Source organism: Leptonychotes weddellii, chromosome 4 (assembly GCF_054177405.1).
Source record: "Leptonychotes weddellii isolate Sample4059 chromosome 4, ASM5417740v2, whole genome shotgun sequence".
Taxonomy (NCBI): Eukaryota; Metazoa; Chordata; class Mammalia; order Carnivora; family Phocidae; genus Leptonychotes; species Leptonychotes weddellii.
In genome coordinates this window covers 71,231,001-71,246,782 of record NC_138372.1, presented here as the reverse complement: position 1 = coordinate 71,246,782, position 15,782 = coordinate 71,231,001, and the positions used below count along the sequence as shown (strand labels likewise).

Genomic DNA, 15,782 nt, shown 5'->3' with positions numbered 1-15,782 from the left:
TTTAGAGGAAAAAGAGTTTAGCTATGCTTCAACTGTATATTAACAAGTTGGATTCACAAGGCAAATATACGTTATTTAGGTAGGTATCAGGAATGGTTGTCAAGTGTGTAGTTGATTAAAAACCAGATTAATGCCATTTAATTATTCCAGGTTATAGTATTTAAGTATGTTTTACATGTAAGTCAACTCTACTTGGAAGCCTTATTATAATAAATTTTTTTATCCCTATAGGTAGAGAAGGGTTAGTCAAATATTATGGATACATATTATATGAATAATAGTATTTCAGTTCAACTAATTGAAATATTCTAAAATTAAAAGACTAGAGAGAGATTAAATAAGAGATTGATAAGGCTCCTGCTAGAACTTTACATGTCAATAATCTCCATTATTCACTGTTGAAATTAATTGCTCTGGAGTTATAACTTTGATAGGCTATTCACTGTAAGTTAATAGTAGAGATTATTAATAGTGCTGTTTAAGGGGAAAAAGATTCTAGCAACTTTCCAAGTTAAAGAGCAGCAGACTTTTGTATAAAGGGCCAAATAGCAAATACACATTTATGTATCACACGGTCTCTGTTGCAACTACTCAACTTTGTCTCTTTAGTGGGGGGTGGATGTGTTCCAGTAAAAGAAAACAGGCACCAGGCTGAATTTGGCCTGTTGACCTAGTTTGTTGACATACCTGGTAGTAAATAAAAATGAGTTAAAAATAGATTTGGGCAATGTCAATGTGCCAAGAAGTCTTTTTTGAGGATTGGCCAATACTAGCACCCTTGATCCCATCTTCACTTCTATTGATAAGACTTAGACCAGGTTTATGAAATTTTAATTTGATGCTTAGGTCTTATACCAGCTTTCCTGTTCTTATCTACCTATATCCCTACCAAGAAATCCCCCTTTCTTCTTAAGCCATTCATACTGAGTTTCCTTTTTTTGTAATTAAGTTAGTCTAACAAGACTAGTCTACTTTCACAGGGAGTAATTCTGGGAGTTTTTAGGCTATTATATACTAGTCCCCATTTTTGCCATGTCAAGTCATTGCAACTATATGCACAAAAGATTCACATTAGGTTTAATAGAAATTTCTTGTTGGAAAGATCCAGTTAAAATAGAATTTGCCGGGGGCGCCTGGGTGGCTCAGTCGTTAAGCGGCTGCCTTCAGCTCAGGTCATGATCCCAGGGTCCTGGGATCAAGCCCCGCATCGGGCTCCCTGCTCCGCGGGAAGCCTGCTTCTCCCTCTCCGACTCCCCCTGCTTGTGTTCCCTCTCGTGCTGTGTCTCTCTCTGTCAAATAAATAAAATCTTAAAAAAAAAAAAAAAGAATTTGCCGGTTACAGCAAGAACCCACAAGTGACTTGATAATTGGTTGACACATTGCTGTCTTCACTGATTGTTGTATTTCTAGAAATAATACATGGCCCATTTGAATTTGTAAAATTTTCATCATCATTTAAATATAATGCAGTTGAGGATAAGTTCAAATGTATTGTAATTTTGCTTTTAAGGTGCTTATTGAATACAAGTAATCATTCAGGTGTGGAGGCTTTCATTATTCAGAATATCAAAAATCAAATTGATGTGTCATTAAAGGTAAGAGCATAGCTAAGGTGTTGATTATCTTTTTTATTTTGTAGGATATATTCATTCATTTGTGGAATACATTAATGTGGACTTTACCCTATGGACTTTTTCTATATCTAGTGTTAGGGCATATTTATTCACCATTTCTGTTTTTTAAAAACCTGAATTTTGAAATTTTGTTAACTATATATTTAAATAGTATTAATTCTTTGAGCTGAGAATATGACTTTGTTTTGCTCTATACTTCTGAAATATTAATGGAAACTTAAGTCTACTCTGTTTATGAATAGTCAGTAATTCTATATTGAAAACAGAAAGAATATATCAATGTTTTCAACTGGCATTTTGTTCCCAGTGTCTACAAAAAGTGTGAAAGAATGGAAATGAAAGTTTAAAAAATATATTTTAAATGTGTAATGTTTATTTTTATAGTATGAAGGTATTAGAAAAACACATGAATTAATCAACTGTTATTTAAAACCTTTCCCAATTTTTATTTTGCTTTTCAGAGAACACATAACAACAAATGGTTTACAGGCCCACAGCTGATCTCACTTCTAGATTTGGTACTCTTTCTCCCAGAGGGTGCTGAAACAGATTTACTCCAAAACTCAGATAGGTAAGGTGACCATTACTAAGGTTCACATAGTAAATTCACAATAAAATGTGGAACCCCTTGCTTAGGAAACCTGAACAAATAAGATGTATTTTCCTGTTACATTCTGATCTATGGCTAATTCATAAAATTACATAAAGATTTTCATATTTAGGTAATTAGATACTGTGTAAAAACGAAATTAAAAATTCCTTTCCAAAATTATGACCAACAGGATGATTTTATACCTATGATGTGCCCTGCGTTCCAATACACAACTCATAGGGATTTGCAACTATAGCATTTAGTCACTATAGTGACTAAAAACTAAGAATTTCATATATATAACTTATATAAAAGACATGTGGTTTGGGTTTTATTGTTTTGTTTTCTAGGACAACATGTAATTTTATTTTCAGTCTGCTAGCATGGATGATGAGAAGTGGTTGTAAGCTTATAAAAGGAGTCTTAAAATTCAGGCAGTAAGGGATGTTATTCTCAAGTATTAAAGTTAAGGCTCCCTCAGGGGAAAAGAATAGTAATTTTCACAATTGTATTTTGTGAACTTGGAGAACAAGAGTGATAATTACTACTCCAAAAGATGTGTTAAGGGGAATAATTTCTAATGGCAAACATAATTGTAAAAATATGCCCTAGGTTTTAACTTATTTTATTCATTGAAATTGCTGATTATATAAAACCGTACTGTAACAAATTATATATTTTTAATTAACAGGATAATGGCTTCATTAAATTTATTGAGATATTTGGTTATCAAAGATAATGAGAAAGACAATCAAGTAAGTGAGGTTTTTTTTTTTAAAGAAACAGTATATTCAAAATGCATGAGCCAATATTATCTTACCCAACAACAAAGGCTAGGAGAAGTACCAGCAGTTATTCTAAAACCTGAAGTTACTCTAATTCCCAGGAGCCCTTACCACCCCACACCCAGCTTCCCTTTCCTTTTCCTATTGAACCTCTGCTATCTTGCTGCAAGCATTGCTTAGCCCTGTCAGGAAGATACGTTGCAGGTCCTGAGTTAACTAAATTTTTGGAGTGTGCATATGTTTGGGTGTCTTGTTCAGTTGCCTCCACCTATAGGTCATGATTTAAGTCTAAGCTGTCTAAAATAAAACCATCTGATAATTTGATAGCCCCTCACCAGATATGACTAATTGAAGCATTTTTTTTAGATTTTAGACTTTAGATTTTATCTAAAAAAAAAAGATACTCCACCGAGTAAGCCACCCAGGCACCCCCTACCAGTACCTATTTTTGACCTGTTAAGCATGCTGAGAGCTGAACTAGTCAGATGAAAAGCTGAGAAGCAATCAGAAAGGTATATAGGAAAATTAAGAACGGATCATTCAAATACAAAACAAAGTGATTCATAATTGAATAATAATCCATTTCTTTTCCTACTATTTTGGGTTGCTGTCAGCTGACTCATTCTTTTCAGAAGTCATTCATTCCCCTTTTCACCCTATATCCCTTCACCCTTTTATCTCTCTGCATAAGTTATAGGCATCTTCTCTCACACTTCAGCTTCACAAAACTTTTCTTGAACCTCCATCTCTCTTGGTAAAACCAACTTAGTTTTTATACCTAGTGTTCTATTTGGTAGGTATCTTTATTTATTTATTTTGCTAGGTATCTTTAAATGTTAGTTGTTTTGAATTACAGTAATTTATTCTAATACACAGCCCGTAATAATTTTTATCCCTTACTTTCTGTCCTGTCTACTCATATACTTTCCCATCTGCCCGCTTACCTATTTTTGTCCTAAATTGATATTGTAATATGTTGAATGAAAGCAGGGTCAAGGGAAACCATGGGAGATTGTAAAGGCCACAAGTATCAGGAATTTTTAAAAACTGAATTATATAATGTATGCAGATTTGCTTTTAGGAAAAAAGCTGTAAGTATCTGGCATATATATACACATACATATAATTCCATATAATCCATGTTTTGGGTTTTCATTTATTGAAACATATGCCTTGTGTATTATTTCCTTCTTTTATTTCTTCATTATCATGGTTGACTGTATCTTTTGCGAGGTCCCAGTCTGTTCTGGCAATAAATTTCACTGTTTTTAGAACTGTGTAGTCTTCCTTTTTTGAGATAGGCTACAGTGCATTTTGAATTATATAGGTAAGCTTTAGAACTGAAAAAACTTTCGTTACTACATAAGTGATTCTACTTGGGAAAAATTAAAAGCAAACATTTGTGAAAACTTCACATTTTTATTTTTATCCTTCTATTTTTTTAATTCTTAAGTTACTTTTTCTAGACATTGAAGATAAATCTTAAAATGTTTTTCTTTGTAGTATTTTTTAAGTATCTAGTAACCTTATTATAAGAGAAAATATTCTTACTTCCATAGCTTTTACACTCCTACATGCTTCTAAAATTATTACAGTTCATCATATGAAAGATTTGTGGAATTATGCCGAACAGAGTGCACAACAGATTTTCTGTAACCTAATTTTTCCACGATTTTATTGCCTTAAAATCTTTAAAAACAAAAACAAGGGGCGCCTGAGTGGATCAGTCAGTTAAGCATCTGCCTTCAGCTCAGGTCATGATCTCGAAGTCTTAGGACTAAACCCCACGTCCGGCTCCCTGCTCAGGGGGGCGTCTGCTTCTCCCTTTGCCTGCTGCCCTCCCTCCCCTGCCCGTGCTCTCTCTCTCAAATAAATAAAATATTTAGTAGCCATATCTGAATATTTAAAATGTGAATCAAAAAAATTTAATTAAAAATTCAGTTTCTCATTGGCATTGGATGGGGCCATTTTAGATCATTGTATCTTAACATACAGTCCTAATCAAAATCACCTGGGTATTTGTTCCTTTATACATATAAATGTAAATTCCTGGGTTTAGCCCTAAATCTACTCAGTCACCAAGTAAAGCACAGAAATCTACATTTTTAATTAGCACATTGAAGTTTGAGAACCTTTATATAATTATGAATTATGAATAAAATCAATTTTATGAGATGTTTGTATACATGATAAAAGATATTAACTATTTAAAACTGAATAATCAAAAGTTGATTACAAAACAGGTTTTCAACTGGTCAACTTCTAGTTAAGGATAATTGGGTTCCTAAGTTTCCCTTTTACCTAAGATATTTTTTTTGTAAAGAGTACCTGGGTGGCTCAGTTGTTAAGCATCTGCCTTCGGCTCAGGTCATGATCCCAGGGCCTTGGGATCGAGCCCCACATCAGGCTCCCCGCTCTGCGGGAAGCCTGCTTCTCCCTCTCCCACTCCCCGTTTGTGTTCCCTCTCTCGCTGTGTCTCTGTCAAATAAATAAAATCTTTAAAAAAAAAAAAAAAAGTACCTGGAAACTTAATTCTTCTACTCAGTTTTTTCTTTCCTCTTCTGTCTCCTCTCTCACTCTCCATTTCTCCTTCTTTCTCCCCTACCTCCAGCCCCTCCCCTCTCATTTCCCTTTCTTCCTAATAAAATTAAGACTTTATGACTCTCCTTTAAGTACTATAGGAGGAAATGCTCTTGGAATAAAAACTTATAATATGGATGACAGAAAAAACCTAAGCTATCTTAGGCAGGTAAAATCTCTGTCTACATTGATCACCAGAAAGTTCATTAACAACTTTGTGTTAGAAATGTTTCCATCGGGGCGCCTGGGTGGCTCAGTTGGTTAAGTGTCTGCCTTTTTGGCTCAGGTCGTGATCTCAGGGTCCTGGGATCAAGCCCCACATTGAGCTCCCTGCTCAGCGAGGAGTCTGCTTCTCCCTCTCCCTCTCGCTTTTGCTCCCTCAAAAAATAAGATCTTTTAAAAAAAATGTTTCTATCAATAGGGAAGGGAAGGAATCCTCTAGAACAAGATCTGTGACAAGGATATCAATTGAAAGGTCATGAGTTAAAGGAATATATAATGTAGTCATTGTAGCGATGGTTTTTACAGGAAAAGAAATGTCTCATCATTAAGGATTATTCTCAAATAATTTTCTCATGAATAAAACTTGTGAGTTACAGATCTCAAAAATCAGGAGCTGTCCAAATGGTGTATTAATGAGTACACTGTCCAGAGTACATTTTTGTTTGTATTGGTATTCACATAAAATAACTAGATGTAATAATGAACGTATTTATTAAATAGGAAACTATCTTGGAAGGCAAGGATTAGATTTTATTTTTGTTTCTCCAACTCTCAACGTGTGTTTAATAATAGTAGGCAATCAAGAAATGTTGAACCAAATAACTAATTCTTTCATTAATTCTTCTGAACAGACTGGATTATGGACAGAACTTGGAAAGATTGAGAATAATTTCTTAAAGCCACTCCATACAGGACTTAATATGTCAAAAGCACATTATGAAGCAGAAATTAAAAATAGCCAAGAAAATAGCCAAGGTTGGTAATGTGCAATTTCATTTTTGGTTAGGTCTAAAAATTAGTCAAATTTTAGAACTGTCAGTTATATTCAAAATAAAGAACTTTTTCAAATCTCATACTTGTTTATTTTCTAACATGGAACCATGACAGCTAAGTCATTTTATTTATAATTAAAATGATTTTTAGCAGATCTGTAAGCCAGTTAACCCTGAAATTGGGTTAACAAAGATTTAAACCAAATTGAAGCATATTCTGGTTTAAAACCAGATTAAAATCAAATTCTGATTAAGAATATAATTGTATTACAAGTATTTCTGTTTGGATATTACACTAACTTGGGTATGGCTCTGTCCATCCTCACCCTCAAGTAAATCTGTACAAATTACGAAAAAGAATCTTAGATCCAGAATTACTTTTTAAAGTCAGCAAGCAATTCTATAATAATCTGCTGCTCTTTTCTGTATAGCTATGGAGTATTTCTTACAGGCATTACTAGAAATTTTTTTTTTTAGTGTAAGGGGTATAATAATGAAAGTAGCTTATAAATTATTGAAATCTGAGATTTGTTTTAATGGTTAAATGTGACACTTTTTTTTTCTTCTCTTACAGAAGTCCAGAAGTCTAAAGATCTTTGTTCTGTAACTGTAGGTGGAGAAGAGATCCCTAATATGCCTCCTGAAATGCAGCTTAAGGTAGATCTGAAATTTTCCTAAGCTATATCCAGCTGAAGACTTGTTTTTTTGCTTTAACAGCAACATTAATATAACACTAATTTCCCTTGGCACTGCAGGTCCTACATTCAGCTCTTTTCACATTTGATTTGATTGAAAGTGTTCTGGCTCGAGTAGAAGAACTCATTGAAATAAAAACAAAGTCTACTCCGGAAGAAAATATTGGGATAAAGTGAAACCTCCATTTCCTAAATAAAAACTAGTAAAATACTGTATTTTCCATTATGATTATTTAATACCCTTATAAAAACTTTTCTGTAAGACACTGCTAGAAAAATAAAGGTAGCCTTTCTCATACTGGTTTCTGTGATGACACATTATGGATCAGTAGTATTCTTTGGTTTTAAAAAGATAGTTTACATGGTAAATAATGCCCAAATATGTATTCTAAATTCTGTTGAAAATCCAATACAAACTAATAATTTTGTACTATAATCTCATAAAATGTAGTTGTATTGCCCTCATTCATACAGTTGTAGTGAATTTATAAATACATTTTACACTTTATGTTCCAATTAGATGCTTTGTTACACTTCAGAATTCCTGGTGTCAAATAGGATATCACACCACTGTAAAAGTATACAGGAGAGGTTTTCAATTAGGCCAGTTGGCTGCTTCTCAGAATTTCCCTTTTTTGTTTTTTTTAAGATTTTATTTATTCATTCGAGACACACAGATACAGAGAGAGAGAGGGAGAGAGAGAGCACGAGCAGGGGGAGAGGCAGAGGGAGAGGCAGAGGGAGAGGCAGAGGGAGAAGCAGGCTCCCCGCTGAGCCAGGAGCCGGACATGGGGCTCGATCCCAGGACTCTGGGATCATGACCCAAGCCGAAGGCAGATGCTTAACCATCTGAGCCAACCAGGCACCCCTTAATTTCTCTTTCTTTCCCTACCTCAGGAGGAGTCTAGGGGGCAGAGTCCATCACCACCTCTCTAGCAGCACTTATAATATGAAAGCATCTGCAAACATTAATTTTAGAAATACTGGCAGCCCTTGTGGAAAAGCTAAAAAGTGTATGTGAGTTTTCCTTTAGTCTAAGGGGCTAGTTAGAAAATGCTGTGTTTTTATTTTGTAGTAAGTATTTTCCATCCACCTTAATTTGTATCACTAAGGAACTGCATCTGAGTTTTATAATATATGTACCAGTTTTTTCTAAACATTATTAAATGGATTATCAACAAAACTGAAAATCATTTTTGATCATATACATTTTATTATTTTAAATTTTTTAAAAATCTTTAAATATATATTTGAACATTATAATTTAACTGGTAATTAACATTCTTGCAAAAGAACTTTTGTAATTGATACTCTAATTTGGATTAAATGAATCACTACTCAGTTTTAACTTTTGAAGTGTCTTCCAAACAGGACTTTGCTCAATGATGTAAGCCTCAGTTGTTATCATTCTATAGCAAATGCTGTCTCTGTATGGTTTGGAGGCAGTCTGTAAGAAGTTACAAACATGCAACATTATTTACAGAAATATTTATAAAAATAACTAATTTTTACAGGGTCATATAAAAAACTTTCACTTATTCAACAGGTATCAAATCACCTTCTTTGTGCTAAATACTAGGTATGAGTTAATTATGAGTAACAGAAAAATGCTTGGTCTTTGTCTTTAAGGAATTTCCAACAAGCCAAAAGTAGAATACTTTAAGAACCGCTTTAATATGGAGATCTGTTCCAAGTATAAGAAAGAGTAAGAAACATCTAACTCTGCCTAGGGCACAATTCACAGGGGAGGACAAGCATGAAAACCAAGTGGACAACTTGTGAAGATCATCCTATAAAATAGTATGTTTGCACTTTGACAGTTCTTGTCTACAACCTGATCAATAATTGTACTTTAGAACTTGAAGGAAGATTTAAGAAACCAGTAGGGCCAACACAATGTATATATGCCAAATGCTCTTGGCCTAAAGTTAGTCATTCTTGTAGTGGCTACTGGAAGTAAACTGAGAAGATGATAGGCTGAGTTCAGGCTTCAAAGAGCTGCATACTGAAAGAGCAACTTCTGAGGGGAACAGAAGCAGAGTATTTGTTAATCCTGCTTAAGAGGGTGTGCATTTTGAAGTCAAGACCTTAAAATCTATGAGTGCTATGTATGCGTCATTTTCCTAGGTGACTCACCTTAGCTATAGTGCACATAAGATTAATAGCATTTACTGTGTTGTGTACTGGAAGTATCCGTAAATTACTACCCAGGAATCTGAAAAATAATTCATAAATAGATCATATAACTTATACAGACATCTGTTAAGCGGAAAGGAGACAGAAACCTCTTATTGTTTGTCATGTATTTATTCATGCCCTGCCCTATTCCACAGAGGATATGATACGGCTTTATACCCAGAATTTAATAGACTAAAAAGTGTTCACTTTTGTTTTGGTCTTGCACGAAAATCTCAGAAATCAGCATGAACTCTGAAACTTGTCACCCTGATTCTTGGGGTAGCCATTAGGCCTGCATTTTATTAAATATGACAAGTTAACATTACAATGTTTATCTTTTGGCAAAACATAACTCAACTGCTTAAAAGGATTAAGAACTAAAGTAAACACATGTGATTTAAGAAAAGTCTGTAGTACTATTCTTCCATACCTCTGCTGAATCCTAAACATCAGTTTCCATTCCTCAGGCCCATGGAGGGCAGCAGACAGAACCAAAAAACTCTTTTGGTGAATATTAATAAACTTCTCAATTTTGGCTAGAAATATTTCTTCAGCTGATATAAAGCATTCTTTAACATCCATCAATAAAAATGCAAGTCCTAGAAAAGGTAAGCATAATATAAAACATCACTTTGTTGTAATAATGAAAATTATTTGTAAACTCAGTAGAATCAACAAAAATAGCTGTAATACAGCTCTAAGTGTCCAGGATGCAAACCTGTAAAAAACAGAATTTACTGTAACAAATTTTTTTTTTTAATACATTTTATTTATTTATTTGAGAGAGAGAGACCCATGAGAGAGGGAACACAAGCAGGGGGAGTGGGAGAGGGAGAAGCAGACCTCCTCCGGAGCAGGGAGCCCAATGCGGGGCTCAATCCCAGCACCCTGGGATCAGGACCTGAGCCGAAGGCTGACACTTAATGACTGAGCCACCCAGGCGCCCCTAACAAAATTCTTATACTACAAAATGATTTAGCTAATTCTTTAAAATGCTCTATATAAAAGGATAACATTCTAGAGGAAAAAACTTTTTTGGTCAGTAACCATTTTCAAACCAAGGCACTGTACACAATGAAAATAATGCCTAATTTTAGTTAAAAGTTGTTTTTTGTGTGTGTTATAATGACTTTTAAAAGCTGGAAATCAAAGATAATCTTAAGCCTTCAACTATTTCTTGGAGAAACCTTTGTAGAGAACATTAACTATTATTATTTTTTTTTTTTTAAAGATTTTATTTCTTTATTTGACAGAGAGAGACACAGCTAGAGAGGGAACACAAGCAGGGGGAGTGGGAGAGGGAGAAGCAGGCTCCCGGCTGAGCAGGGAGTCTGATGCGAGGCTCGATCCCAGGACCCTGGGATCATGACCTGAGCCGAAGGCAGACGCTTTACGACTGAGCCACCCAGGCGCCCCAGAGAACATTAACTATTATTAAAACAGTGAGCAGATAATCTAGGATTTTTTTTTTAAGATTTTATTTGTCAGAGAGAGTACAAGTAGAGGGAATGGCAGGCAGAGGGAGAAGCAGACTCCCTACTGAGCAAGGAGCCCGATGTGGACTCCATCCCAGGTCCCTGGGATCATGACCTGAGCCGAAAGCAGACGCTTAATTGACTGAGCCACCCAGGTGTCCTGTAATCTAGGACTTTTGAAACAGTATCAGGCCTGTAAAAATAGTCCTGAAGGGAAATTTGATCCAATTATAGCTCTTTAAAAGAGAAGACAATCTGAGGAAAGTGATTATATGATTATATGCTAATTGAATGAACTTGCACAATTTACATAAACCTTCCTGAACCTAAGTTCTCCCATCTATAAGAATGTAATAATTCTTTCATTGGTTTGTTAAGAGGATTAAATAAGATACTGTATATAAAGTGGCCAAGGGACACAGGAGGTATTCAAAAACATTTCACTTCTCCCTAGAGGGCTCTATTCAACCAGAAAGGATGAGTTTGAAGTTGGACCACTTTCAGCCTGGAGTTTTATTTCTAGGAGCTTTTGAAAGCTGCCTGTCTTCCAAAACCTCTGCTAGAATTAACCAGTCTATCTGCAACCCTCCTGGTAAAATCCTTTACCTCCACCTCTTTTATCATTTTGGTCATTTCCCTACCGCAGACCTATGCTCTGTGCTGCTCCCTTCCCATCCACCTTAGGCTTCTCATATCCTAATCTAATTCCTTCCTGTATTTTGCCCATGACAGTTGTACAGTTTTATGATTTGAGGAAATTTTGTCTCTATTTGGCTCTTTTCTTTTAGTTAGTATTTGTTTCCATTATATTCAGCAAACTCTTGTACAAAATCCTGAAAAAACATTCTCCTATATTGTTTTTATATATGGCTTTTGACCAGTGTTGTGATGTTGGCCTCTTTAATACTGGTAACGCATTAAGTACTGACTGTTGGAGAGATGGCTTTGTTCTATTTGCATCTTAGTTCCAAAGCATGTCGTTTTTACTATCCTCTACCAGATTCCATGGGTTCAGCTTTAGTTCAACAATAATTTTTGTCTGTTTGTTTAAAGAGGAAGCGGCGGGGGGGTGGGGAGGGGGAGAATCTTAAGCAGGCTCCATGCCCAGCACAGAGCCCAGTGCAGTGCTTGATCTCACAACCCTGAGATCACGACCTGAACCGAAAACAAGAGTCGGATGCTTAACTGACTGAGACACCCAGGTGCCCCCAATTATAATCTAAACAGAAATGCATGTTGTAGTTGGCCACGCGCACTACTTTTGTAGCAGTAATAAAAGTTTTATACATTTACTTCTCCCAAAAGATAATACCTTAAGCTTCTTACCTGGTTATTGAACTACCACTATTAGAATTTATACTCACGTATTTTATAAGAAACTTAAATCAAGACAGTTAACAAATACACCGTACCAGAAAGAGAAAATATAATTGATCCATTTTCCACGGAATCTGAATACCGAATCTTGTGGCTTCGATTTTCTAGGGCAGTTGCAACTTCACAACTCTAAAAAAATTTTTTTCAGAAACACAAACTTAAGACATGCTTTTAGAATGAATGATTTTTTATTAAAGCTAATGAAAAAATTAAGTTTAATAGCTTCTTTTATAACCATTTAAATACCTGTTCATCAAAGGAGACAGTAAATGTTCCCTCTGGTGAAAAAAAAACACTTTAAAAAAAGCAAAAATATTTAGTTCTACTGAAACACACAGTGTTTGGAAATGAGTTGTGCACTACTTATTTAGGGACAGAAACTAAGGACAGTATTAAAGAACTATAAGAAACAGAGCAAATGCAAACTTCGTTAAAAAACAACTGGGGGGCGCCTGGGGGGTGCCTGGGTGGCTCAGTCGTTGGGCGTCTGCCTTCGGCTCAGGTCATGATCCCAGGGTCCTGGGATCGAGCCCTGTGTTGGGCTCCCTGCTCTGCAGGGAGCCTGCTTCTCCCTCTCCCTGCTTGTGTTCCCTCTCTCGCTGGTCTCTGTCAAATAAATAAATCTTTAAAAAAAAAAAAAAAAACTGGGAGACAGATTCTGACATGCATTAATGTAAATTGGAAGGTGGGTGGCGGTGAGTTTCTTAGATGGTTCACAATAACATGAAGTGCCAGACATATAGAATACCACAAGGAGACAACCAATTCTCCAATTCATTTGTGTACCTTACAGTTATTTTTATACTTTTTTTTTTTAAATTTTAAGATTTTATTTGTCAGAGAGAGAGCACAAGCGGGGGAGTAGCTGGCAGAGGGAGAAGCAGACTCTCCACTGAGCAAGGAGCCCAATGCAGGACTCAATCCCAGGACCCTGGGATCACGACGTGAGCCAAAGCCAGACGCTTAACCGATTGAGCCACCCAGGTGTCCCTACTTTTATACTTATTAAAAATATATAATATTTATTTATTTATTTTAGAGAGAGAGCACATGGGGTGGAGAGGGGGGTGGCCAGAGGGAGAGGGAGAGAATCTCAGACTCCCTGCTGAGCATGGGGCTCAGTCTGACATGGGGCTCGATCTCACAACCCTGAGATCATGACCTGAGCCAAAACCAAGAGTCAGACTCCTAACTGACTGAGCCACTCAGGCACCACTTTTACTTTACTTTTAAAATGTTCTAAGCCTTAGACAAGTTAGAAAACATGTATAAACACAGCAACAGGGTTTCTACTTGACCATTTTAAAAATCATCTCATTTCCTACTCTATCCATCCAAGTAATTACTTAGATCATTTTATCCAAGCCACTAAGATATAAACGGTTGATAGTGTTTCCTGACTGGTTACAACTCAAGCTGGTTGTTCTCCAAGTAGACAAAAATCCCTTAGGTATGTTAATTTTACATTTTGCTTTAGAACGTGTATATTTTAAGTATACAGGCTGGAATTATATATAAAATACGCTTCCTTTCTGTCCTAAAGAGAGTATTTTGTGCCAAACAGATCCTGACCTAGAGTACGACTATGGCTCTTCCCATGAATTTCTTCTGCTGTTTTAAAATTATACATTGATTCCAGCAATGGCAGACTAAGTAATTTAGGCCAAACCTCCTGCTGAGGCAACGAGAAAAGCTGGACAATTTTTAAAATCTGCCTGAATGCATCAGAGAACTAGCAGGATAGTGAAAAAGTATAAGGCCAAAATCTACACAGAAATTCAGAGATATGAGACCAACATTTAGGCCACCTTTTCCCTAAGGGCATTTGCCAATTCAGAAAGAGATGAGAGGCTGAACACAGCTTCTGACAAAAGTAGGACAGCTCTCACAGGGGCTATAGCCTACCTTCAAAGCCTTTTAATCCCTGAAATTGTCTTTAGGTGATACTGTATTACTACAAGCACCTTGCAGAAGCACTCCCTAGAGTAACCTTTCTCAATCAGGTTTCCTTATATGAACTACAAAGAATTATTTGAGTGACTATTTTTCAATTCTCACATAACTAGTGCCATTCTCGTTGTAGTTCATTTATTACATACAACAGATGCTTTAAGGCTTGGATTGCCAGATTTAGCAAATAAAAATAAATACCCAGTTGAATCTAAGTTTCAGATAAACAACATAATTTTTTAGTGTAAGTATTTCCCATGCAATATTTGGGATGTACTTTTACCAATTTCATTGTTTACCTAAAACCCAAATGTTGTAACTGAATGTCCTGTATTTTATGTGGCAACCCTTAGGGCTTTGGGGATTTAATTCTCTTGTAAAATTAAGACTTTTTAGAGGAACAGAACACTATTCTAGGCCTCAAGTTATTTCTACAATTTTTCAAATACAAATTCCAACACACGATCAAAAATAATCAGAGACAAAATTACTTGAAAGAGAACTATAAGAAACAACAGGCAATAGACTCACAGGGGATGTTACATATAGTGAACTTACATAGATACATGCCTTAAAACAGTGATGTTTACTATGTTCAAGGAGATGAAAGACAAGATTGAGAATTTTGGCAAAAAAAATCTGTAAAAGGATATAACATGTCAAAGAGTCAAAAAGCTTCATAAAATATGAGTGAACCTTTAAAGTGGAAAGGAGTTTAGTAAGCAGACAAGGGAGAAGACAAATGTGAGAAGAGCAAGGACAGAAAGAGTAAAGGCAAAGGCATTCAGATGCAAAGTATGATTCTTATATGGTAAGTGTGTAAGGTGTACACAAGTCAGTTAATTTGGAGATGGTATTAGGAATAACTGCTGGCATATCCTAAGGATCCATGTATGCCATGTTAATGAATTTCAATCATATTCTATCAGTAGCTACACCTGTGTTGAGTATATAGTAATGTAAAGGCTTGTCAAATCACTATGCTATACAACTGGAAACTAATGTAATACCGTGTGTCAACTATACTTCATTTAAAAATAATAATAAATTTAGGGCGCCTGGGTGGCTCAGTTGGTTAAGCGACTGCCTTCGGCTCAGGTCATGATCCTGGAGTTCCGGGATCAAGTCCCACATTGGGCTCCCTGCTCAGCAGGGAGTCTGCTTCTCCCTCTGATCCTCCTCCCTCTCATGCTGTCTCTCATTCTCTGTCTCGCAAATAAATAAAATCTTAAAAAATAATAATAATAATAATAAATTTAAAAAAATCATACTCCAGTGCCTCTGCTCAGGCAGGGCCCTCTGCCTAGAATGACTTTTTTTTTTTTCCAAGATTTTATTTATTTGACAGAGAAAGACACAGCGAGAGAGGGAACACAAGCAGGGGGAGTGGGAGAGGGAGAAGCAGGCTTCCCACCAAGCAGGGAGCCCGATGTAGGGCTCGATCCCAGGACCCTGGGATCATGACCTGAGCCGAAGGCAGACGCTTAACGACTGAGCCACCCAGGCGCCCCTAGAATGACC

At 36.0% G+C, this 15,782-nt stretch overlaps 2 protein-coding genes across 8 annotated transcripts in view; one reads left to right on the top strand and one right to left on the bottom strand.

The window, feature by feature from the left end:
- The window catches only part of GLMN (glomulin, FKBP associated protein), a 32,249-nt gene extending 24,670 nt beyond the window's left edge, over positions 1-7,579 (top strand). For 3 of the 4 annotated variants that reach the window (XM_081818797.1, XM_081818795.1, XM_081818796.1), the window contains 7 exons: positions 6-79; positions 1,511-1,595; positions 2,096-2,205; positions 2,918-2,981; positions 6,446-6,569; positions 7,161-7,243; positions 7,342-7,579. In XM_081818797.1, the coding sequence (XP_081674923.1) occupies positions 6-79; positions 1,511-1,595; positions 2,096-2,205; positions 2,918-2,981; positions 6,446-6,569; positions 7,161-7,243; positions 7,342-7,458 (657 nt within the window). In that variant the 3' untranslated portion in view covers positions 7,459-7,579. Of the gene's footprint in view, positions 1-5; positions 80-1,510; positions 1,596-2,095; positions 2,206-2,917; positions 2,982-6,445; positions 6,570-7,160; positions 7,244-7,341 lie in introns of those variants that run through there. The other variant, XM_081818798.1, reaches the window with a different exon arrangement.
- An 892-nt stretch (positions 7,580-8,471) lies between these two features.
- C4H1orf146 (chromosome 4 C1orf146 homolog) overlaps positions 8,472-15,782 on the bottom strand; it is a 35,354-nt gene continuing 28,043 nt past the window's right edge. For all 4 annotated transcript variants that reach the window (XM_081818803.1, XM_081818801.1, XM_081818800.1 and 1 more), the window contains 4 exons: positions 12,347-12,440; positions 9,890-10,058; positions 9,418-9,496; positions 8,472-8,728 (listed from right to left, as the gene is read on the bottom strand). In XM_081818803.1, the coding sequence (XP_081674929.1) occupies positions 8,594-8,728; positions 9,418-9,496; positions 9,890-10,058; positions 12,347-12,440 (477 nt within the window). In that variant the 3' untranslated portion in view covers positions 8,472-8,593. The remainder of the gene's footprint in view (positions 8,729-9,417; positions 9,497-9,889; positions 10,059-12,346; positions 12,441-15,782) is intronic.